Source organism: Diaphorina citri, unplaced genomic scaffold (assembly GCF_000475195.1).
Source record: "Diaphorina citri unplaced genomic scaffold, Diaci psyllid genome assembly version 1.1 scaffold393, whole genome shotgun sequence".
In the NCBI taxonomy this organism is placed as follows: domain Eukaryota; kingdom Metazoa; phylum Arthropoda; class Insecta; order Hemiptera; family Psyllidae; genus Diaphorina; species Diaphorina citri.
In genome coordinates this window covers 91,229-116,615 of record NW_007377828.1, presented here as the reverse complement: position 1 = coordinate 116,615, position 25,387 = coordinate 91,229, and the positions used below count along the sequence as shown (strand labels likewise).

The following is a 25,387-nucleotide window of genomic DNA, read 5'->3' as shown; positions in this document are numbered from 1 at the left end:
ATGCATCACCAGTGCTATGAGTAGCACTCCCACACTTGCCATGGAGACACTCCTAGGCCTGACGCCTCTAGACATACACGTCAAGGGGACGGCAAGGACTGTGGCTCACAGACTCAAGTTAAACAACACCTGGATAACCCAACACCATGGGCACTCCATAATCACTACAGCCATCTCTGACCCTCTTTTTGAGATGCGCTCAGATATGATGGCTGTCGAAGAAAACTTTGACAATCCAGTCAATGTTGTCATTGAGACGGCTGGAAACTGGGGGGTTAAAGAAACTCAACTTCTGAAGAAAGGAGCTGTAGTGTGGTACACTGACGGCTCTAAAACAGAAGCTGGATCAGGTGCGGGCATACACTGTGTGAAACCTAGGGTAAACATTAGTCCACCTCTGGGGACATACACAGGAGTATACCAAGCAGAAGTCCTAGCCATCCGCAACTGTGCAGAAGAGAATATCAATATGGGTCTCTCGAAGAAGGAGATCTATATTTTCTCTGACAGCCAGGCTGCGCTGAGGGCAATTGGGAACTTCCAAACAAAATCCAAGATAACTTGGGAATGTCAGCAAAGCCTAAACAACTGTCACAAAACAACAAGGTCTTCCTTGGTTAGGTGCCGGGACATAAGGGCATTGTTGGCAACGAGCAAGCCGATCACCTGGCAAGAATGGGCTCCTCAAGACCATTCATAGGGCCAGAACCAGTGATAGGACTGAGCAACTCTGAAACAAGGACCTTCATCAAGAGCTGGGCCCAAAAGGCACACCAAGATAGATGGGACAAAGTTTCAGGACTCCGACACAGCAAACTCATGATGTTAGGGGCAAACAAGGACCTCACCATGAACATTCTCTCCCTAAACCGGAAGAATACCCGCTTAGTCACCAGCCTGATTACCGGGCATTGTGGACTAAGGAAACACCTACAAACAATGGGCCTATACCAGGGTCAAGTTGTGTGTAGGTTATGCGGGGAATTCAGGGAAATCATTTTAAAAAAAAAAAAAAAAAAAAAAAAATGTTTACCTGGCACCGGTCGCTATGAGCATTTATATTACAAAGCTACTCATTTTCCTCACGAGGCTGAGTGAGCCTCGCAACAGCCAGAATCAATCATTTGTATGATGAAAATTTTTTGACCCACTGGGAATTGAACCCGGGTCTTCTGCATGCAAGGCGAGCGCAGTGACCACTACCCCATGGGAGCTGACTAAAGGGAGTGTATCCTATTCTATTTCCATGACTAACTTACCAATTACTAGATGCAGACACCCTTTGTCTCTTCTTCTTCCTCCTGATGAACTTATTGGTCCACGGTGGATCGAGCAAAACGAAGTCAAACTTTCCCCGAGGGCCACACAGTTCACTTGTCCGCCATTTTCCAAGATGGCGGATATCCCAATTGAAGAACTTGCAGTGGGGTGGGAGAACAAACCGGTCTTCAACCCTGGTGTTTGGATTTCTGGAAACAGAGTTTGTAGAATAGAATAGAATATATACCTTGTTTATCCTGCTCGAATGAGACTAAAAAGTCAATTTACCCCAGCAGTCTAAACAAGGTCTCGTTTATTTTATGGGTTAAATAACATGGTATAAAAAAAAAAAAAAAATAAATGAGGACCTTAGTTATATCCCATTCCCCTCCTTATCTGTAGTTCCTTTGTAGTTCCGAGAATAAATGGCAACCTCCGTGGCCGAGTGGGTAGCACTCTGGAGGTCCCGGGTTCGATTCCCTGCAGGGTCGAAGTTTTTTCGGCTCTGTGCTTGGATTTTGGGATGCACTCAGCCTTGTGAGGATAATTGAGTAGCAACCAGTGCCTTACCAGACTAAAAAGAAAAATTATGTCAGAAAAAGTAAAGGAGGCTCTTAGTATTGCTGTGATAGCCTCAAAAATTGTGAAGAAGTTCTCAGCTTCACCACAGATAAATCATGATTTAGTTAGATTTTTTTTTTTTTTTTTTTTTTAAAAATAGACTGGGTGCAAAAAGTATCAAAGCTAATAAACTGGGCAACAGGAATAGTGGGGAACTCACTGAGTTTTTGGGCTGGTGATTTTTTACCTGATACTCGCAAAAATAACATGATCTTCCTTGTTTTCTCCTTTTTGAATGGCAAAATTATTCCACTCCTCTTCCTCCTCCTTCTCTTCGCATTTTCTCCTCATTCTTGCCCATATTTTAAAACCCTTCTTTTGCTCCTGCTCTTGTTTGCAATGGCTTCCCCTTTTCACGTTGACGAAAATTTTCCTCTTTGCTTCCTCCAAAATACTCTTTCATGTGTTCATTACATGATATGGCATTGTTTGGCGGGCAGCTAGATTGTTGTCAACAGGCTTGGTCGGATAGAATTGGAAAGGGAGAGGACTGAATTAGGTGAATTTGGGAACAAGGGATAAGAGTGAATCGGGACTAGAAGTGGTGGAAGTCTTGTGTAGGTCTTGCATGAACTTTTTGAATTGAGCTTGTATCTGAGAATGAAGCAATTTGTTTTACAAGAATTACAAAAGAAAAAAATCAAATATACACGTATTTGGGTAAAAATCTTATCAATAGTTTTAATTAAGATTGTGTAAAATTTCTGTACTGTGTGTATCAGGAATAACGGCCCTGTGATTTTATCATTTCAAATCTGATTACAAGAAAACAGTAGCACGGTAAGTGTACCATTTATTCGGCCCACCTAAAAAACGTACCATTTATTGGCCCACCTGCCCACAATTATTTTTCCAATTTTGTTTTGTACAACTATACAATTTTTTGAATAGCACTGGTTTTGATAGCAGTCTCTTTAAGCCCTTTTCTTTTGATGAAATTGGATCTGAAAAAGTTCGTGCCCGAGTTCAGACTTAAGTGGCGTATGGGTACAGGTGGGCCAATAAATGGTACGTTTTTTAGTGGGCGAATAAATGGTACACTTACCCCCATGTGTACTTAAAAAGCTGTTGTTTTTTTTACATATTATTATTTATCTTTTACTTTTCTTTTTAAACTACATACTGGACATTATTTTTCCTCTTTTTTTTTTTTTTTTTTTTTTTTTTTTTAGTAAATAAGTAGTGCCTATGACAACAAACTATGAGTTAGAGGAAAACCCTACCTGTAAGCTTTCCTCACACATATTCCCACTGTTATCGAGCTTTCTCTTCCTCTTCTTAGATTTGGTAAGGGTCTCAGTGGTAGCGGGGTTCTGAATCTGAAAACAAGGTAGAGTTGGAGATCAACAAATTTTCTTTTTCATCCCTCCCTTCCCATGTACAGATGGGTTGGTGTTGTTCGTCAGCCTCCTAATCAGCCCTGGGGCTAGGTTTGGTAATTGTTTTGAGCTGACATTTGCAGGTTTTAGCTACAAATTTTACGAGTGGTTGTTGTCCTTTGCACTCAACCTTTGCCATTACTTTAGCAAGGGGAAATTCAGGCTGGTATAGGTACTCCCTGTTTAAAGTCCCCCAGCCAGACTAAGCTGGTCTACTCCCCTGTTTAAAGTCCCCAGCCAGACTAAGCTGGTCTACTCCCTGTTTAAAGACCCCCAGCCGGAATAAGCTGGTCTACTCCCTGTTTAACATCCCCAGCCAGACTAAGCTGGTCTACTCCCTGTTTAAAGTCCCCAGCCAGACTAAGCTGGTCTACTCTCTGTTCAAAGTCCCCAGCCAGACTAAGCTGGTCTACTCCCTGTTTAAAGTCCCCAGCCAGACTAAGCTGGTATACTCCCTGTTCAAAGTCTCCAGCCAGACTAAGCTGGTATACTCCCTGTTCAAAGTCTCCAGCTAGACTAAGCTGGTATACTCCCTGTTCAAAGTCTCCAGCCAGACTAAGCTGGTCTACTCCCTGTTTAAAGTTCCCCAGCCAGACTAAGCTGGTCTACTCCCTGTTTAAAGTCCCCAGCCAGACAGACTCTCACAAACAATTATAACTACATAAGTAGGTATAAGTACACACCTAGAAGATATAGCAGTGAAAAATTGCAACAAACTTTCTAAAGCAAGTATCTTCCCTCTCATAGACAGATTTTTACAATATTTCACAGTCATGCCTTCTAGAGAAGCACCTACCTACCTAGAAAGTTTGTTACAATTTTACACTGCCCTGTCTTCTAGATAATTACCCTATGCTTGCTTACCTGAGATTTCAGCTTGGCAAACTGCTCGTCCTTTAGAAATGGACTCTGTATATCAAACATCTTCCTGAAACTCTCCAAAGCATATTTGTCCCGTTCAATTTCATCGAGTCCCGAGAGATATACAGACTGTATGTACTCCAAATGAGAGACAAACCAGCCGTTCTGGTTAGAATAGACAATACTCATTGCTACCTACTTCTGGTTTGTTCTTAGAACAGAAAATCTTCTTAATCTTAATCCTGGGGAAAAATTGACCAAAAAGAAAACTTTTTTCCAAATTCTTCCTGATTTTCTGGATCTTTAAAAAATCAAAATTTGAAAATTCCTCAAAAAACAACTGCTGTAAAAGAACAGCAAGCCAAGAATGGAATTTTTCTTTTTCTTCTACGACTTCTAGAGATCCCGAGAGATAAATCGATTTAAAAAATACCGGTAAATCATGAACTTTGACGTCCGGCATACGCTCCCGTAGGCGTTGACATCACATAAAATGTCCCGAGCAAAGCTCCCGCTAGCGCGCTTCCATAGTAGGCGCTACCTAACGGACGAAAAAAACAACTGCGTAAAGTCTGACGTCACACATACCTATTTGAACTCTTTCATTAGAACGGAAAATAAAAATTGAATTTTCGACCTTTTACAGTTATTTTTTCTGAGTTTTGACCTCAGATTTGGATTTCTCCCAACTTTTTACATAGGAATCGACCATTTTTTTTATATAATTTTTACCCATTTGCAACTGCTCCATTCAACAGGTCCAATAAAAGTGTGTATCCAGCCTTAATCATAAGTCTCTATTACCGCACGGTACGTCTGGCAACGTCGATGTTGGAAAAGACAAATCTACAGCCGTTGTACTGTACGCCAAGTCGTCAAGACAGATGATTTTTTTTTTTTTTTTTAGAGGTTTGATCGTTTATAGAGGGAATTAGGGAAGGGAAAGGGAACTGTAACTGCTAAGGTCCTATAAGCCTATGACCCCAAAATCGAAAAGAGAAGGAATAGTGGAAGACAGGATAAGAGAAATCCAGCCGTTCTGAGGTCAAACCTTATCCCTTCAGGATAAAATCCGCCCCAGCGGGAATCGAACCCGTGACCTAGCGCTTGCAAGGCAGACGTGCTACCAACCAAGCTAACTTGGCTGGCAATTTTTTTCTACGTAGAAATTTGATAGGAGGAACTGTAAAAGGTCTTATCACCCCAAATTGAAGAGTGAAAGAAAGACAGCTATTCTGTGAACATTAATTATCCTTTCAGGATAAAATCCACTCTGGTTGGGAATCGAACCCATGGTCTATTGGTCTAACTCAAATTTTACACTTAACTGTCTTTCCTGACCTCTAATTTTATTTTCTTGTAACAGTCACACTTCACATGATCTGTAGTACGTAGGTATGTACCTACACCTAAAAACAAAATGTTCAGGCAAAAACTTGATAACTAGTGTGCCCATATCGGCATATCCTGAAATTTTTTAAAGGTGTACCTAACTAAATAAATACACAAGATATTCTTTCTTCTTCAAATCAATTCTGGTGTTTTATTTTGCATTTGGGAAACATCCTTTTTTTTTCCTCTTGTTCTTTTTTGTCTTTTTTGATCTTCTTTTGTGGTCTCTTTTGGTTGTATTTTTTCTCTCTTTTTTATGGACCGTATCTTTTTTTTTCTGTTAACATAAAAAATAAACATGACATTTTAACATTAGTATACACAGTATAAAAAACAAAATATAAACTTGTGGTGGATTTCACCAATGACTTTGTTGTATTGAGTTTCAGAGACAATTTAATAATTATCTAGATGCAAATGAACTGACCTCAAAATCAGAAAGCGTAAAAGTCACACACACTGACCTCAAAATCAGAAAGCGTAAAAGTCACACAAACTGACCTCAAAATCAGAAAGCGTAAAAGTCACACATCTGAGGTTAGCCTTTCACATGTCTATCAGAACAATACCTACAATTATTGCCGGAGGCAAACTCAGCATACGAACAATATAAACTATTCGAATGGACCATACGTATAATTATATATTGTTGGGTTTTTTTTTTTTTTTTTTTTTTTTTAAGACCCATTTTCACTCCACAGTCTAATTAGGCCCTTTGGCACCGAATTAGTGTGGTGCCCCGCCCCTCATTGTTTAGACCTTAAAATTACAGAATTTCTAGTTTATACCCGTCCTTTGCATGGGACCACCACACACACACAAACACAGGCCATGAAACCGAAACCTTCGAGGCAGTTGTTGAAATCCTCGATGATAATGTCTTCGACATTTTGAAAAAAACAGTAGATGGAAGAGGTCTTCTAAAAGTGGGTAAGAAATTGAGCCCTAGTCAAAGGAACTTATTGGCAAAAACAGTTGTCAATGCATTGTTGGAAAAAAATCCTCAGAGGGATCTCAAACCGTACCATTTTGAGAACTTAGCTCAACAAGTGAGCAGAATATTTGTGGACGAGCCGCAAGAGCTTTATTATAAAAAAAGGATTCCAGGAAATGGGAAATTCAAACCCAGAAATCCCGCGGGTTCCCTTTTTGAGGCCTATGTAGTTCGGCGGCGTACATTGGCTCAGCGTGGCATTATCCAGCGGCCATCTCGGAGCCGCAGCCGCAGTCGCAGTTTTGTTGTATTGAGTTTCAGAGACAATTTAATAATTATCTAGATGCAAATGAACTGACCTCAAAATCAGAAAGCGTAAAAGTCACACAAACTGACCTCAAAATCAGAAGGTGTAAAAGTCACACATCTGAGGTTAGCCTTTCACATGTCTATCAGAACAATACCTACAATTAGAGGCAAACTCAGCATACGAACAATATAAACTATTCAACAGCAGGAAAATGAACCATTCAACTCATTTTACATAGATCTATTACATATTTCACAGAATTGTTGCCAACTTAAACTCAATTCAACAGACTTAATGAGAAATTCAACTAATGGGAGATTTTTTTAATTATTCAAAAAGGATACCTATTTAAATGATCCAAAAAGGAGTTTTCCGCGGGTTCCCTTTTTGAGGCCTATGTAGTTCGGCGGCGTACATTGGCTCAGCGTGGCATTATCCAGCGGCCATCTCGGAGCCGCAGTCGCAGTAGATCAGATCCACTATCTTCATCAACTAGCGAAACATCAGATCCATTTGATACCAATGATGAAGTAAGCGAAGGTATGTAAGTCTATTACCAATTGACATTGGGAAATGTCACATTTACCGGTAAAAGTACGAAATATTTCAGCACTTCCTACATTTACCAAAATGCGCTGGTAAATCCCGGTAAAAATCCGAAGAAGATTTTTATTTCGGACTTTTACCAAGCGATCTAGTAAATCCTAGGATTCAGCACTCGTCGGACTTTTACTGTTCCCAAGGTATGTAAGTCTATTACCAATTGACATTGGGAAATGTCACATTTACCGGTAAAAGTACGAAATATTTCAGCACTTCCTACATTTATCAAAATGCGCTGGTAAATCCCGGTAAAAGTCCGAAGAAGATTTTTATTTCGGACTTTTACCAAGCGATCTAGTAAATCCTGGGATTCACCACTCGTCGGACTTTTACTGTAACATATATATGTATACATTTCCAGCTCTTCAATGCCCAGTTGAAATTAAGCATTCGGAAGAACTATTTGACGTCATCCTTATGGTATCAAGTTATTTAAAATTTGTTCCCTATGCTAGGAAGAAGAAACAGTTCTTTGAAGACTGCAAAGAACTTCTCAAGACGATGCCAGAAAGGGGGTCTTGTGTAGGTCTTGCATGAACTTTTTGAATTGAGCTTGTATCTGAGAATGAAGAATTTGTTTTACAAGAATTACAAAAGAAAAAATCAAATACCTATATGGTAGTTTGGTAAAAATCTGAATACAATAGTTTAATTAAGATTGTGTAAAATTTCGGTACTGCGCGTATCAGGAAATAACGGCCCTGTGATTTATCATTCAATCTGACAAGAAAAACAGTAGCATGTGTACTTAAAAAGCTGTTTTTTTACATATTATTATTTATTTTTACTTTCTCTTTTAAACTGCATACTGCACATTATTCCTACCTACCTTTTTTTCTAGTGAATAAGTAGTGCCTATGACAATAAACTATGAGTTAGAGGAAAACCCTACCTGTAAGCTTTCCTCACATATATTCCCACTGTTATCGAGCTTTCTCTTCCTCTTCTTAGATTTGATAAGGGTCTCAGTGGTAGCAGGGTTCTGACTCTGAAAATAAGGTAGAATAGAATAGAATATACCTTATTTATCCTGCTCGAATGAGACTACCTGTTGGTCTTGACGAATGAGACTATCTCGAAGGTAGAGTTGGAGATCAACAATTTTTCTTTTTCATCCCTCCCTTCCCATGTACAGACGGGTCGGTGTTGTTCGTCAGCCTCTTAATCAGCCCTGGGGCTAGGTTTGGTAATTGTTTTGAGCTGACATTTGCAGGTTTTAGCTACAAATTTTACGAGTGGTTGTTGTCCTTTGCACTCAACCTTTGCAATTACTTTAGCAAGGGGAAATTCAGTCTGGTATAGGTACTCCCTTTTTAACGTCCCCAGCCAGACTAAGCTGGTCTACTCCCTGTTCAAAGTCCCCCAGCCAGACTAAGCTGGTCTACTCCCTGTTCAAAGTCCCCCAGCCAGACTAAGCTGGTCTACTCCCTGTTCAAAGTCCCCCAGCCAGACTAAGCTGGTCTACTCCCTGTTCAAAGTCCCCCAGCCAGACTAAGCTGGTCTACTCCCTGTTCAAAGTCCCCCAGCCAGACTAAGCTGGTCTACTCCCTGTTCAAAGTCCCCCAGCCAGACTAAGCTGGTCTACTCCCTGTTCAAAGTCCCCCAGCCAGACTAAGCTGGTCTACTCCCTGTTCAAAGTCCCCCAGCCAGACTAAGCTGGTCTACTCCCTGTTCAAAGTCCCCCAGCCAGACTAAGCTGGTCTACTCCCTGTTCAAAGTCCCCCAGCCAGACTAAGCTGGTCTACTCCCTGTTCAAAGTCCCCCAGCCAGACTAAGCTGGTCTACTCCCTGTTCAAAGTCCCCCAGCCAGACTAAGCTGGTCTACTCCCTGTTCAAAGTCCCCCAGCCAGACTAAGCTGGTCTACTCCCTGTTCAAAGTCCCCCAGCCAGACTAAGCTGGTCTACTCCCTGTTCAAAGTCCCCCAGCCAGACTAAGCTGGTCTACTCCCTGTTCAAAGTCCCCCAGCCAGACTAAGCTGGTCTACTCCCTGTTCAAAGTCCCCCAGCCAGACTAAGCTGGTCTACTCCCTGTTCAAAGTCCCCCAGCCAGACTAAGCTGGTCTACTCCCTGTTCAAAGTCCCCCAGCCAGACTAAGCTGGTCTACTCCCTGTTCAAAGTCCCCCAGCCAGACTAAGCTGGTCTACTCCCTGTTCAAAGTCCCCCAGCCAGACTAAGCTGGTCTACTCCCTGTTCAAAGTCCCCCAGCCAGACTAAGCTGGTCTACTCCCTGTTCAAAGTCCCCCAGCCAGACTAAGCTGGTCTACTCCCTGTTCAAAGTCCCCCAGCCAGACTAAGCTGGTCTACTCCCTGTTCAAAGTCCCCCAGCCAGACTAAGCTGGTCTACTCCCTGTTCAAAGTCCCCCAGCCAGACTAAGCTGGTCTACTCCCTGTTCAAAGTCCCCCAGCCAGACTAAGCTGGTCTACTCCCTGTTCAAAGTCCCCCAGCCAGACTAAGCTGGTCTACTCCCTGTTCAAAGTCCCCCAGCCAGACTAAGCTGGTCTACTCCCTGTTCAAAGTCCCCCAGCCAGACTAAGCTGGTCTACTCCCTGTTCAAAGTCCCCCAGCCAGACTAAGCTGGTCTACTCCCTGTTCAAAGTCCCCCAGCCAGACTAAGCTGGTCTACTCCCTGTTCAAAGTCCCCCAGCCAGACTAAGCTGGTCTACTCCCTGTTCAAAGTCCCCCAGCCAGACTAAGCTGGTCTACTCCCTGTTCAAAGTCCCCCAGCCAGACTAAGCTGGTCTACTCCCTGTTCAAAGTCCCCCAGCCAGACTAAGCTGGTCTACTCCCTGTTCAAAGTCCCCCAGCCAGACTAAGCTGGTCTACTCCCTGTTCAAAGTCCCCCAGCCAGACTAAGCTGGTCTACTCCCTGTTCAAAGTCCCCCAGCCAGACTAAGCTGGTCTACTCCCTGTTCAAAGTCCCCCAGCCAGACTAAGCTGGTCTACTCCCTGTTCAAAGTCCCCCAGCCAGACTAAGCTGGTCTACTCCCTGTTCAAAGTCCCCCAGCCAGACTAAGCTGGTCTACTCCCTGTTCAAAGTCCCCCAGCCAGACTAAGCTGGTGCTACCTAGCGGACCAAAAAAACAACTGCGCAAATTCTGACGTCACACATCTTTGAACTCTTTCATTAGAGCGGAAAATAAAAATTGAATTTTAGACCTTTTACATTTATTTTTTCGGAGTTTTGACCTCAGATTTGGATTTCTCCCAACTTTTTACATAGGAATCGACCATTTTTTTATAATTTTTACCCATTTGCAACTGCTCCATTCAACAGGTCTAATATAAAAGTGTGTATCCAGCCTTAATCATAAGTCTCTATTACCGCACGGTACGTCTGGCAACGTCGATGTTGGAAAAGACAAATCTACAGCCGTTCTACTGTACGCCAAGACAGATGATTTTTTTTTTAGACTTTAGAGGTTTGATCGTTTATAGAGGGAACTGTAACTGCTAAGGTCCTATAAGCCTATGACCCCAAAATCGAAAAGAGAAGGAATAGTGGAAAACAGGATAAGAGAAATCCAGCCGTTCTGAGGTCAAACCTTATCCCTTCAGGATAAAATCCGCCCCAGCGGGAATCGAACCCATGGCCTAGCGCTTGCAAGGCAGGCATGCTACCACCAAGCTACCTAGGCTGGCAATTTTTTTCTACGTAGAAATTTGATATATTGATAGGAGGAACTGTAAAAGGTCTATCACCCCAAATCAAAGAGTGAAAGACAGCTGTTCTGAGAACACTAATTATCCTTTCAGGATAAAATCCACTCTGGTTGGGAATGAAACCCATGGTCTATTGGTCTAACACAAATTTTACACTTAACTGTCTTTCCTGACCTCTAATTTTATTTTCCTGTAACAGGCACACTTCACATGATCTGTAGTACGTAGGTATGTACCTACACCTAAAAACAAAATGTTCAGGCAAAAACTTGATAACTAGTGTGCCCATATCCTGAAATTTTTCAAAGGCGTACCTAACTAAATAAATACACAAGATATTCTTTCTTCTTCAAATCAATTCTGGTGTTTTATTTTGCATTTGGGAAACATCCTTTTTTTTCCTCTTGTTCTTTTTTGTCTTTTTTGATCTTCTTTTGTGGTCTCTTTTGGTTGGATTTTTTCTCTCTTTTTTATGGACCGTATCTTTTTTTTTTCTGTTAACATAAAAAATAAACACGACATTTTAACATTAGTATACACAGTATAGAAAACAAAATATAACGGGAAGTAAAAATAAACAATTCACACTCCGGAATGCTGTGGAATCAAGAGTATGTATATTTGGATTTTTTGTAGCCCTAAATCCACTACATAACCTCCTTTCAGGATGGTCATGTATTTCGTTACACCCTGTATAAAACTAGACTAGACAAACTAATAAAGTCCCCAGCCAGACTAAGCTGGTCTACTCCCTGTTCAAAGTCCCCCAGCCAGACTAAGCTGGTCTACTCCCTGTTCAAAGTCCCCAGCCAGACTAAGCTGGTCTACTCCCTGTTTAAAGTCCCCAGCCAGGCAGACTCTCACAAACAATTATAACTACATAAGTAGGTAGAAGTACACACCTAGAAGACATAGCAGTGAAAAATTGCAACAAACTTTCTAAAGCAAGTATCTTCCCTCTTATAGACAGAATTTTACAATATTTCACAGTCATGTCTTCTAGAGAAGTACCTACCTACCTAGAAAGTTTGTTACAATTTTACACTGCCCTGTCTTCTAGATAATTACCCTATGCTTGCTTACCTGAGATTTCAGCTTGGCAAACTGCTCGTCCTTTAGAAATGGACTCTGTATATCAAACATCTTCCTGAAACTCTCCAAAGCATATTTGTCCCGTTCAATTTCATCGAGTCCCGAGAGATATACAGACTGTATGTACTCCAAATGAGAGACAAACCAGCCGTTCTGGTTAGAATAGACAATACTCATTGCTACCTACTTCTGGTTTGTTCTTAGAACAGAAAATCTTCTTAATCCTGGGGAAAAATCGACCAAAAAGAAAACTTTCTTCCAAATGCTTCCTGATTTTCTGGATTTTTAGAAATTAGAAAATCAAAATTTGAAAATTCCTCAAAAAACAACTGTTGTAAAAGAAAGGCAAGCCAAGATTGAAAACATCTGATATCCAGGGTTGCCAAATTGGTGCGGTATTTTCAAATGTTCCAAAAAAGAGAAGTTTTTTTTTTTTTTTTTTTTTACTCCTGTTTTGATCAATAAAAACGCCTTTTTGGATGATTAAAAAATCTCCCAATAGTGAAATCCCTCATTACGTCATTGGTGAAATCCACCATTAAACACATAGGATATATAGGACATAGGTAAACATAAAAAAAACAACAGCTTATCTCTAAAGGCCCATTCCCACTCATTTAATAAATAACATTGCATACAGGACATTTTGGGGGGAAAAAAATCAGATGAAACTCATGACAAGTAGGAAAAGGGCCTTAAAGAAAATTTAGCTAAATTAAAATAAAGGAATACTACATAAACATATCAGTCAACGAAATATAAATACTTAAAAAATACATTACTTTCCCTATTATAGGATAAGGGAAGTAAAAATAAACAATTCACACTCCGGAATGCTGTGGAATCAAGAGTATGTATATTTGGATTTTTTGTAGCCCTAAATCCACTAACCCCACACACAAAAAGCCCAAACTGAGGCTTAGGTGTAGGGGCTGGCCAGCCCCAAAGGACGGGTTGAGCTTCTACGAATCTACTACATAACCTCCTTTCAGGATGGTCATGTATTCTGTTACACCCTGTATAAAACTAGACTAGACAAACTAATTTCAAAGACCAAGGCATGTTGACATGTTCAGTAGAGGAATGACATTTAATCTGTGATTCCGGACATGTAAAGTAAGGAAGTTGACAGTGTTAATAAGAAAAAGTGCAAACTCAATTTTCTACAACATTTTACCGCTTTTTGGCGGTTTTCGGTGTAATTTAACAATATCTCGGGAACGGTATAAGCCAAAGACTTGAAATTTGGTATGTAGTTCACAAATGTGACAAGAATGCAACACAAAAGGTTTGGTTAAAATAGGTGCTGCGGTTGGCGGTATTTTGACCGCTTTTTGGCAGGTTTCGACTGCTTTTTGGCGGTTTTCAGCTATATCGACTAAACGCTTAGAGATATTGTAAATGTTACAACAGAACACCCAAATAAGCACCATTCAATAGGGTAAGGAAAGTCGTGTGAAGTTCACACCAGATTTTATTATAATAGTGTAATACCTACATATTTTGACTTTATTCCTTTGCTTGTCTGTAGGTTGTGGAGATTGATGACTTCTCTGATGTGGAAAATTGGTCTGTATAAAACTAGACTAGACAAACTAATTTCAAAGACCAAGGCATGTTGACATGTTGTTCAGTAGAGGAATGACATTTAATCTGTGATTCCGGACATGTAAAGTAACCTTACAGCAATCGGAAGCAGTACAACAACCAAACCAATCCGCTCAAAACGCCACCAGCATACAACTGATATCAATACCTCCACCTAATGAAACCGAAACCTTCGAGGCAGTTGTTGAAATCCTCGATGATAATGTCTTAGACATTTTGAAAAAAACAGTAGATGGAAGACTTGGAAGAGGTCTTCTAAAAGTGGGTAAGAAATTGAGCCCTAGCCAAAGGAACTTATTGGCAAAAACAGTTGTCAATGCATTGTTGGAAAAAAAATCCTCAGAGGGATCTCAAACCGTACCATTTTGAGAACTTGTTGTAGATACTGTATACGACCTAATGGATGAAGATACAAGGAGAACAGTGCCAATATCCGCGTTCATCCACTATTGTAACGTTTTGCTCTACCAACGTTATGCCAATGTACACGCTTCCGCCTACGGTCATCACCAAGAGGCGATGTCTTTGAATGCTATAGTTGGGAGCGATCCCACTATACCTAAACCGATCGCAGCTTACCTCAACGCGATTGGTGAATTCATAGACCCTAATGGCAGAAGATGGGTACCAGATAAATTACCAGCCCGCACTGTAGTGGCCCATGTCCCAGGATCTTTCGGTAGAGTGGGGCCTAATACTCACTACGCTTATGGCTCTGTTCCGTCACCAGCCATAACTCTCCTTACATTACTGGCTGATATAGCTCATACGACGCAAGATTTACCCGTCCAATGGAATCTTCCTGTAGGATTCCGTCCAGCAGTCGCTGCCCATGCTGCTCTTCCAACGAGCAGTATGCTTGGTTATCGTACCGCAACCAACATTGGCAATGACATCGCTGAGATGTATACTCAATTTGGACTTCACATCGATTGGGCAAATGTGGACGCCCCTATCATTATCACGCCCAGTACGGCCGGCATACCGGTCACCCGAGTCTTCATGGATTATGTGTCCAATGCTTTATCTCAGACGAGCATACCAAATGCTCCTATCAATATCACTCCCACAGGCTCTCAGTCAATCCTCCTTTTTGGGATCTAGGGATCACACTCTCTCTTATCCCCTCTCTGTTCCAAATAGTCGCTAGGGATGAAGTGGAAGGGGACTCAACCGAGTTAGTCTTTGCTCCTCTACATATACATTTCCAGCTCTTCAATGCCCCCCGGAAACAAGGAGTTCCCTATGCTAGGAAGAAGAGACAGTTCTTTGAAGACTGCAAGGAACTTTTCAAGACGATGCCAGAAAGGCTGGTAAATCCCGGTAAAAGTCCGAAGAAGATTTTTATTTCGGACTTTTACCAAGCGATCTAGTAAATCCTGGGATTCACCACTCGTCGGACTTTTACTGTAACATATATATGTATACATTTCCAGCTCTTCAATGCCCCCCGGAAACAAGGAGTTCCCTATGCTAGGAAGAAGAGACAGTTCTTTGAAGACTGCAAAGAACTTTTCAAGACGATGCCAGAAAGGGGGGGGGTCAAAACCACAATTTTCATCGAATCGCCCAGAACCGTTGAAATTAAGCATTCGGAAGAACTATTTGACGTCATCCTTATGCTATCAAGTTATTTAAAATTTGTTCCCTATGCTAGGAAGAAGAGACAGTTCTTTGAAGACTGCAAAGAACTTTTAGTGCATGTGGGAGCTGAGATTCCAGCACAACTGGAAAGCAGTTCATTGAAAGTAGTGCATGTAGGAGAGTTCAAAATCTTTCGGTCAGTGGAACTCGCTGCCTCTCACCCTACGGGAGGACCAAAGGTTATTGCTCTGGATCACTCTGGTTTCCTAGATATTGTAGATACTGTATACGACCTAATGGATGAAGATACAAGGAGAACAGTGCCAATATCCGCGTTCATCCACTATTGTAACGTTTTGCTCTACCAACGTTATGCCAATGTACACGCTTCCGCCTACGGTCATCACCAAGAGGCGATGTCTTTGAATGCTATAGTTGGGAGCGATCCCACTATACCTAAACCGATCGCAGCTTACCTCAACGCGATTGGTGAATTCATAGACCCTAATGGCAGAAGATGGGTACCAGATAAATTACCAGCCCGCACTGTAGTGGCCCATGTCCCAGGATCTTTCGGTAGAGTGGGGCCTAATACTCACTACGCTTATGGCTCTGTTCCGTCACCAGCCATAACTCTCCTTACATTACTGGCTGATATAGCTCATACGACGCAAGATTTACCCGTCCAATGGAATCTTCCTGTAGGATTCCGTCCAGCAGTCGCTGCCCATGCTGCTCTTCCAACGAGCAGTATGCTTGGTTATCGTACCGCAACCAACATTGGCAATGACATCGCTGAGATGTATACTCAATTTGGACTTCACGTCGATTGGGCAAATGTGGACGCCCCTATCATTATCACGCCCAGTACGGCCGGCATACCGGTCACCCGAGTCTTCATGGATTATGTGTCCAATGCTTTATCTCAGACGAGCATACCAAATGCTCCTATCAATATCACTCCCACAGGCTCTCAGTCAATCCTCCTTTTTGGGATCTAGGGATCATACTCTCCCTTATCCCCTCTCTGTTCCAAATAGTCGCTAGGGATGAAGTGGAAGGGGACTCAACCGAGTTAGTCTTTGCTCCTCTACACGGCCAATCCTGACCTCCGATGCTCCGCAGAGGTCGAAATGTTGTCAAACATGTCCTTGTTGCTTTTCTCAGTTGTCTGTAACATCACAAAATAAGGTGCAGTCAGTGTCTTATTAAACTTCGGAAGAACTATTTGACGTCATCCTTATGGTATCAAGTTATTTAAAATTTGTTCCCTATGCTAGGAAGAAGAGACATTCTTTGAAGACTGCAAAGAACTTTTCAAGACGATGCCAGAAAGGGGGGGTCAAAACCACAATTTTCATCGAATCGCATTTCTATTTCATTAATAATTCGAGCTATAGCAACATCATTCACAACTGTAATCAACGACATCTCAGAGTTCAAAATCTTTCGGTCAGTGGAACTCCCTGCCTCTCACCCTACGGGAGGACCAAAGGTTATTGCTCTGGATCACTCTGGTTTCCTAGATATTGTAGATACTGTATACGACCTAATGGATGAAGATACAAGGAGAACAGTGCCAATATCCGCGTTCATCCACTATTGTAACGTTTTGCTCTACCAACGTTATGCCAATGTACACGCTTCCGCCTACGGTCATCACCAAGAGGCGATGTCTTTGAATGCTATAGTTGGGAGCGATCCCACTATACCTAAACCGATCGCAGCTTACCTCAACGCGATTGGTGAATTCATAGACCCTAATGGCAGAAGATGGGTACCAGATAAATTACCAGCCCGCACTGTAGTGGCCCATGTCCCAGGATCTTTCGGTAGAGTGGGGCCTAATACTCACTACGCTTATGGCTCTGTTCCGTCACCAGCCATAACTCTCCTTACATTACTGGCTGATATAGCTCATACGACGCAAGATTTACCCGTCCAATGGAATCTTCCTGTAGGATTCCGTCCAGCAGTCGCTGCCCATGCTGCTCTTCCAACGAGCAGTATGCTTGGTTATCGTACCGCAACCAACATTGGCAATGACATCGCTGAGATGTATACTCAATTTGGACTTCACGTCGATTGGGCAAATGTGGACGCCCCTATCATTATCACGCCCAGTACGGCCGGCATACCGGTCACCCGAGTCTTCATGGATTATGTGTCCAATGCTTTATCTCAGACGAGCATACCAAATGATCCTATCAATATCACTCACACAGGCTCTCAGTCAATCCTCCATTTTGGGATCTAGGGATCATACTCTCCCTTATCCCCTCTCTGTTCCAAATAGTCGCTAGGGATGAAGTGGAAGGGGACTCAACCGAGTTAGTCTTTGCTCCCCTACATATACATTTCAAGCTCTTCAATGCCCCCCGGAAACAAGGAGTTCCCTATGCTAGGAAGAAGAGACAGTTCTTTGAAGACTGCAAAGAACTTTTCAAGACGATGCCAGAAAGGGGGGGTCAAAACCACAATAAATTTTCATCGAATCGCCCAGAACCGTTGAAATTAAGCATTCGGAAGAACTATTTGACGTCATCCTTATGGTATCAAGTTATTTAAAATTTGTTCCCTATGCTAGGAAGAAGAGACAGTTCTTTGAAGACGGCAAAGAACTTTTCAAGACGATGCCAGAAAGGGGGGGTCAAAACCACAATTTTCATCGAATCGCCCAGAACCGTTGAAATTAAGCATTCGGAACAACTATTTGACGTCATCCTTATGGTATCAAGTTATTTAAAATTTGTTCCCTATGCTAGGAAGAAGAGACAGTTCTTTGAAGACGGCAACACCCACTCACTCACTCATACTAATTCTAACCCACTTCTAGATGAGCTAGGAAGATGCGGTTTTCACCATTGGATTCCTGCGATGGCAGAAAGGGGGGGGGGGTCAAAACCACAAAATCAATCCTCTTGTGAAAAATGATATTCAAAATATTATTGATAGCCACTTTGTTAGGGGTAAAGAGGAGACCTCCTGTAGCACCTACCCCATCAGGATCTACAAGAACGGACGGAGAAAATCATGGACCAGAATACACATCCACTCGAAATCGGTGCAGACACCCTCGAGTGTATCCAGAAATCATACAAAAAGTGCAGCCAGTGCAATGTGTACCTTTGTTTCTCAGAAGAGAGGAATTGAGTCCTCCATAAGAAATACACAGGGAACAAGGTTTGAGGCCAGCAAAACTTTTCCTACGTTTAATGTTTTCTTTGGGGAACACACTTTGAGGCCAGCAAAACTTTTCCTACGTTTAATATTTTGCTCTCGCTTTTAGTTTTCAGTTTTCATTTCTTCCAGACAAGACTCAGGGACGATATTAGTTTTCAGGGGCGAAGCCAAGGAAGCGCGAAGCGCGACCTCATGCACAAACCGCGAAGCCCCCGGGAGCGCGCAGCGCGACCGTAAACAAGGGAGCGCGAAGCGCGACCCCATGCACAACCCCGCGAACCCCGGGAGCCGCAGCGCGACCGTAAACAAGGGAGCACATGCACACTCCGCGAAGCCCCGGGAGCGCGCAGCGCGACCGCATGCACAACCCCGCGAAGCCCCCGGGAGCGCGCAGCGCGACCGTAAAATATTATTGATAGCCACTTTGTTGGGGGTAAAGAGGAGACCTCCTGTAGCACCTACCCCATCAGGATCTACAAGGACGGACGGAGAAAATCATGGACCAGAATACACATCCACTCGAAATCTGTGCAGACACCCTCGAGTGTATCCAGAAATCATACAAAAAGTGCAGCCAGTGCAATGTGTACCTTTGTTTCTCAGAAGAGAGGAATTGCTTCATCATAGATCATTAATAGAAAAGATTTGTTGAATAAACTTTCCTTTTTTTTATATATTTGTTCAATAAAAAAGGTAAAACCCGCAGGTACTTCATGGTACTTCACAGGACCCATCATGGTACTTCAACATGCATTAATTTCTTTACTTTTCTTCGATAAAACGAAAACCAAATCTAATTCATGGATAAAGGATATCATGCAGCAGTATTTGGCTGAACATTCAGCTGAAAATACAAATTTGGATAAGAGATTAAAGCGTATCTTGAAGCAGTATTTGGCTGACAATGAAAATTTGGATAGAAGTAAAGTAAAATCATGTTACCCTACAACATCGACATGGTTTTCCTCTCGGTCTAGCTCTTATGTATTAAAATACTCATTGAGGAGAGAGATGGTTCTGAGTTAGATTTTCCCACTACACTTCATGAAGCATTGCATGAGATGGAGCCACCAGTTCAAAAGAAGTTGAACAGGTCATCCAATAAAACGGACAATCTCAGTTCACAAAGAAAAGCGGACCTGGCCTTTGAGACGATGAAGACTATCCTTAAAAGCAGACAAGTCTAAGAAAAGGACCGTTTTTCTGCTTTTGGAGAAGTGGTCGCCCATAAATTAAGGCGACTGTCAGGGTTGGCATATTTTAAAACATTTGTTTTAAAACAAACATGTATTTTTTGTTTTTTCCCATACTAAAAACCTAGGCAATTTTCATATACTAAACAAACTTGATATCCATTTGGCTCTTCTTGATATCCAACAAATGGCTCTTCTTGATATCCATTTTATGGCCAATATATTGAACCCGAAGGACCGTTTTTCTGCTTTTGGAGAAGTGGTCGCCCATAAATTAAGGCGACTGTCAGGGTTGGCATGTTTTAAAACATTTGTTTTAAAACACAGTCATGTATTTTTTTGTTTTAAAACACCTTTTAAAACAAACATGTATTTTTTGTTTTTTCCCATACTAAAAACCTAGGTAAACAAACTTGATATCCATTTGGCTCTTCTTGATATCCAACAAATGGCTCTTCTTGATATCCATTTTATGGCCAATATATTGAACCCCAAGTAGTATCGTGGTGAACGACTGACAGAGGAGCAGTTTGCACTTGGAATGAAGTATGCTCAAGAGTACTTCCCAAATGCCATGGCAGACAAATTCCGAGCCCAAACCTCTCCATTCCATGACTATTTGTTCACTCCTGAATCAACAGATGTGAAACCTGTAGTCTGGTGGATGGCGCAAAAAAGGTGGGTTCATGAAGAGACTATCCAATTAGCAGACCAGTTGTGCACGGCGGTCTCTTCATCAGCAGGAATAGAAAGGCTGTTCTCCACTTTCGGACTTGTCCTCAGCAAAATCAGGAATAGGTTAGGAACGGAGAAGGCTGCAAGACTTGTAACCATTTTCCGTGGACTAAACCAGGAACCAACAGTAATGGAGGCAGAATAGTAAATCTAATCATGCTTTGATAGTTTATCATCAGCAGGAATAGAAAGGCTGTTCCACTTTCGGACTTGTCCTCAGCAAAATCAGGAATAGGTTAGGAACGGAGAAGGCTACAAGACTTGTAACCATTTTCCGTGGACTAAACCAGGAACCAACAGTAATGGAGGCAGAATAGTAAATCTAATCATGCTTTGATAGTTTGCTTTGATTTTTTCATTTTTTGCATTGTATAAACATAAAATAATCCGGAGCGAAGCGACGGATTTCGGCTAGTGTACAATATTTTCAGGCGGCGCGGAGCTATTTCACTGACGTTCACGCCATCCGTAACAGAGGAACTTCAGGTGCCTGTTCCTGAAGAGGAAACAACGCATCAACTGGACATGATTATGATCAATGAACATCAAAATCTTGAGACCAATCTACATTTAACTCCTCCGCTATTTCACCGACGTTCACGCCATCCGTAACAGAGGAACTTCAGGTGCCCGTTCCTGAAGAGGAAACAACGCATCAACTGGACATGATTATGATCAATGAACATCAAAATCTTGAGACCAATCTACATTTAACTCCTCCATTAGCTGAACCTCAAATCTTCAATTCACTGTCAACACCTCCAGAATGGGATCAATGGGAAATATTCCCATGACAACAAAGAATCAGTGCACCATCGCGACAGAAGCAATTATTCATGAGCCACAGTCTTCTCAGCAACCTCAGCAACAAGTTTGTGATTTAGAAACTCCAACTCTATCTCTGAAAGCAATTGGAGCAAACCATGCTCGTAACTTACGAGTAGCTGCAGTGTTTGACCAAATTCTGTCACACCCTGTCAACGCAAAGAAGCCGTCAGGAAAGGTAAAGAACAAGAGTTACATTCCACCCATGAAAACCATCCAACGTAAAGCGTCGAAGCGAGAAAAGACTAAGCATGAAAACCATCCAACGTAAAGCGTCGAAGCGTGAAAAGACTAAGAGCCAATTGCTTTCCGAGCAAAATTTCTTATACGTTCAAACAATCATCGATTGTTTCGAAATTGAAAAGGAGAAACCTTCCACCATAAAGTTCTTGTCTTATAGTGACAAGAGGGCGGTATACACCAACTGAACACCACCTATAGGTGTACACCAACGTAAAGCGCCAAGCATTAACCTGGTCAGAATACAAAAAGTGTAACACAGTCAAGTGCCTCATGTCGTGCACCAGGGCACATTTTCAACTGCCCCGCATATCCAACATCATTGCACCCGATAGACTTGTGGCTGAGGCCGGTTGAAGCAGCACGCTTCCCTACCAACAATAGAGGTGGAGCCAACGATGGAAGCTGCTACTACAACAACTTTCTGGGAAACATTACATCCATTTTAATTAACAACATGACCAAATTATCTTTAAAAAGAATGGATGCGTCAAAAATGTACGATTCATCTCTAACAAAATGCACTACATCAGCCGTTTCCAAAATCCATTTATTTCATAAATGCCTGACCAAATTGACTTGGAACTTCCTGAACGGAGTTTCAAAGGTCATGACCAGAGTGTTACTAGGTATGGACTTCCTGAACGGAGTTTCAAAGGTCATGACCAGAGTGTTACTAGGAATGGACTTCCTGAACGGAGTTTCAAAGGTCATGACCAGAGTGTTACTAGGAATGGACTTCCTGAACGGAGTTTCAAAGGTCATGACCAGAGTGGTACTAGGAATGGACTTCCTGAACGGAGTTTCAAAGGTCATGACCAGAGTGTTACTAGGAATGGACTTCCTGAACGGAGTTTCAAAGGTCATGACCAGAGTGTTACTAGGAATGGACTTCCTGAACGAATACGGTGCAAAGCTTGAATTAAGGAAACGGGATGCTGGTGTTATTGAGGTACAAGTCCCTTTTTGTTCAAAAATCCATTTTAATGAACAACATGACCAAATTATCTTTAAAAAGAATGCATATGTCAAAAATGTACGATTCACCTCCAACGAGACACTACATCAGCCGTTTCCAAAATCCATTTGTTTAATAAATTTCATAAAAGAACCTGAAGTAATAGAAAACTTATTGTATTTATGAACAGATTGAGAGTTGACCATGCCCTGTGTAAAGCCTACCTGTACAAAATAAATATTGAACCATTATGCTCCCTATGTGGGGAGAAGGAGGACATAGAGCACATCGTGATGATGTGTAAAAAATATATTCCTCAAAGGGAAAAACTTTTTCGTGCATTGGAGCCTTTAGTTCAACACCCCTTTTTCATTTAAAACCATTTTACTAACAGATAAAACCTATGGTCATCTATTCCATTTTTTTTGTTAAAAGCGACATAATTATATAATATCACAATGCAAAAAGTTTTCATTTTCAAATGTACACAATGCTACAGAGTTCACAAAATTGGCCCTAACTTGTTGTAGAAAAGAGATAGGGTCAGAGTCGCATTCCGAACGAAATTTGCTATCCAAAAATGCAGACTCCTAAAGAAGGGGCATGTAAGAGACGTTATGCCCTTCTTTCAGGTCATGCCTCAATTATAAAGGAATCTAATACAGCTTTAAGTACTTAAGTGAGGTTTTGTTTTAAATATAAAATTCTGGTTAAGAGAACTCAGAGGGAAAAAAATCTCAGCTCAACATAAAACTGATATAGTTAGAGACTCAGAACTTGCTATAAAATTTAAATTTGTAAAAAATATAAAGCTAATAAATTAACAAATTCCCCAAAATGACTTACCGAGTCTTTGTCAGCAAACTCAATGTAAGCAAAACCCTTTGGGTGCCCGTCAAACTTGTTACACAGAATGGTGACCCGATTCACTGAGCCACACCCGTGGAAATGGCTCTCGAGTTCCTCAGCAGTGGCACCATAGTCCACATTGCCCACATAGATTGATCGGAGGTCAGCCTCTTTCTTCTCCTCAATGGATAGGTTGAGCAGATTGTCTGTAAATATCATCAAGATAAAGGTTATTTTTTCTATGTCAAATGAAGTGAATTAGACAAAGCTTAAGAATCCTCTTTTTAAACCCAAATTTTTCTTCTCAGCTAGGTGTTTGTATTATTTACAAAATAAAAAGAAGAGAGAACAACAGGATAGAAGAAAGCCAGCTATTCCCAGAATACCTTGTTTATATAGGGTGTTTTTTTAGAGGTTTGTTTTTCAAAATGCTATAAAAGACAGGCTATTTCAGGTATGGTCATGATTTTTTCTTTTTTTGAAAGGTAATTGTATGCCATTTAGTGTTTGAACTTTAAATAAAATTTTGGGTATATGGGCGCTGCGGCTAGATTGAATGAAACTCGGTCTGGGAAATCCAATTTTCGACCACTTTTTCCATGATCTGGAGCCGTATATCTGCAAAAACGGCCAATGATGTCATCCAGGCGATCCAAAGTTTACACTTTATCAGCATAAACTAATGATTTTACACATATCCCAAAAGAAACATATAAACAAACTGTCAGCCTCTGGCTTAAGTATCGTGGTGAACGACTGACAGAGGAGCAGTTTGCACTTGGAATGAAGTATGCTCAAGAGTACTTCCCAAATGCCATGGCAGACAAATTCCGAGCCCAAACCTCTCCATTCCATGACTATTTGTTCACTCCTGAATCAACAGATGTAAAACCTGTAGTCTGGTGGATGGCGCAAAAAAGGTGGGTTCATGAAGAGACTATCCAATTAGCAGACCAGTTGTGCACGGCGGTCTCATCATCAGCAGGAATAGAAAGGCTGTTCCACTTTCGGACTTGTCCTCAGCAAAATCAGGAATAGGTTAGGAACGGAGAAGGCTACAAGACTTGTAACCATTTTCCGTGGACTAAACCAGGAACCAACAGTAATGGAGGCAGAATAGTAAATCTAATCATGCTTTGATAGTTTGCTTTGATTTTTTCATTTTTTGCATTGTATAAACATAAAATAATCCGGAGCGAAGCGACGGATTTCGGCTAGTGTACAATATTTTCAGGCGGCGCGGCGCTATTTCACCGACGTTCACGCCATCCGTAACAGAGGAACTTCAGGTGCCCGTTCCTGAAGAGGAAACAACGCATCAACTGGACATGATTATGATCAATGAACATCAAAATCTTGAGACCAATCTACATTTAACTCCTCCATTAGCTGAACCTCAAATCTTCAATTCACTGTCAACACCTCCAGAATGGGATCAATGGGAAATATTCCCATGACAACTAAGAATCAGTTCACCATAAGAATAAGAAATGTTTTTACTGTAATATAAGTTAGAAATCGCGACAGAAGCAATTATTCATGAGCCACAGTCTTCTCAGCAACCTCAGCAACAAGTTTGTGATTTAGAAACTCCAACTCTATCTCTGAAAGCAATTGGAGCAAACCATGCTCGTAACTTAGCTGCAGTGTTTGACCAAATTCTGACATACCCTGTCAACGCAAAGAAGCCGTCAGGAAAGGTAAAGAACAAGAGTCACATTCAGAGAGGAGCTTATGCATCATAAGCCATAATCTAGTGAAGAGCAAGAGGCTGCTCAACCAAGACCAGATATAACCAAGATTTTTGTTCATTGTATACAAAAGTGGCTGATGTTTAAGGGAATTCTACCGTTCACCTATCCTGTGGTCTTCTTTCTTTGCTTTTGGGCCGATAAGACCTTAGCAGGTAGGTACAGTTTCCTCATTTAAACCTCTTTTTTCTTCTGGACCAACGAAGGAAATATCTCAAATTAAAATTAAAACCATGTAAAATGATCGCGTAAAATGAACGCAAATGCTCAATAAAAGGTACATACGTGACGAGACGGCTTGAAGAAACGGCTGTGTCCATTTGGGGAGTGACACATTAAAGGTGTGG

The 25,387-nt window shown here is 41.6% G+C and overlaps 5 protein-coding genes and 1 long non-coding RNA gene across 6 annotated transcripts in view; 3 read left to right on the top strand and 3 right to left on the bottom strand.

The window, feature by feature from the left end:
- LOC103508390 overlaps positions 1-12,113 on the bottom strand; it is a gene marked incomplete at its 5' end in the record, with an annotated part of 26,488 nt that extends 14,375 nt beyond the window's left edge. The window contains 3 exons of the mRNA XM_026823001.1: positions 1,260-1,469; positions 8,253-8,348; positions 12,106-12,113. Coding sequence (XP_026678802.1) covers positions 1,260-1,469; positions 8,253-8,348; positions 12,106-12,113 — 314 coding nt within the window. The remainder of the gene's footprint in view (positions 1-1,259; positions 1,470-8,252; positions 8,349-12,105) is intronic.
- Positions 2,369-4,471, bottom strand: LOC103508389. The gene is made up of 3 exons (XM_008472932.3): positions 4,125-4,471; positions 3,105-3,200; positions 2,369-2,475 (listed from the first exon to the last, which is right to left on the bottom strand). The coding sequence occupies exons 1-3, from the start codon at positions 4,308-4,310 to the stop codon at positions 2,377-2,379; spliced, it is 381 nt and encodes a 126-aa protein (XP_008471154.1). The 5' UTR covers positions 4,311-4,471; the 3' UTR covers positions 2,369-2,376.
- On the bottom strand, positions 5,782-6,135 carry LOC113467069. The gene is made up of 2 exons (XR_003391271.1): positions 5,978-6,135; positions 5,782-5,940 (listed from the first exon to the last, which is right to left on the bottom strand). It is a non-coding gene; the product is annotated as an uncharacterized LOC113467069 (long non-coding RNA).
- Positions 12,114-14,105: 1,992 nt separating the features above from the next.
- On the top strand, positions 14,106-16,514 carry LOC113467067. Its single transcript, XM_026823004.1, has 2 exons — positions 14,106-14,919; positions 16,401-16,514. Exon 1 carries the CDS (start codon positions 14,122-14,124, stop codon positions 14,824-14,826), a length of 705 nt encoding a protein of 234 aa, XP_026678805.1. The 5' UTR covers positions 14,106-14,121; the 3' UTR covers positions 14,827-14,919; positions 16,401-16,514.
- On the top strand, positions 14,850-16,401 carry LOC113467066. Its single transcript, XM_026823002.1, has 2 exons — positions 14,850-14,925; positions 15,151-16,401. Exon 2 carries the CDS (start codon positions 15,246-15,248, stop codon positions 16,305-16,307), a length of 1,062 nt encoding a protein of 353 aa, XP_026678803.1. The 5' UTR covers positions 14,850-14,925; positions 15,151-15,245; the 3' UTR covers positions 16,308-16,401.
- Positions 16,515-19,919: 3,405 nt separating the features above from the next.
- LOC113467068 lies at positions 19,920-25,002 on the top strand. The gene is made up of 2 exons (XM_026823005.1): positions 19,920-20,539; positions 24,387-25,002. The coding sequence occupies exons 1-2, from the start codon at positions 20,224-20,226 to the stop codon at positions 24,407-24,409; spliced, it is 339 nt and encodes a 112-aa protein (XP_026678806.1). The 5' UTR covers positions 19,920-20,223; the 3' UTR covers positions 24,410-25,002.
- Positions 25,003-25,387: the final 385 nt, after the last annotated feature.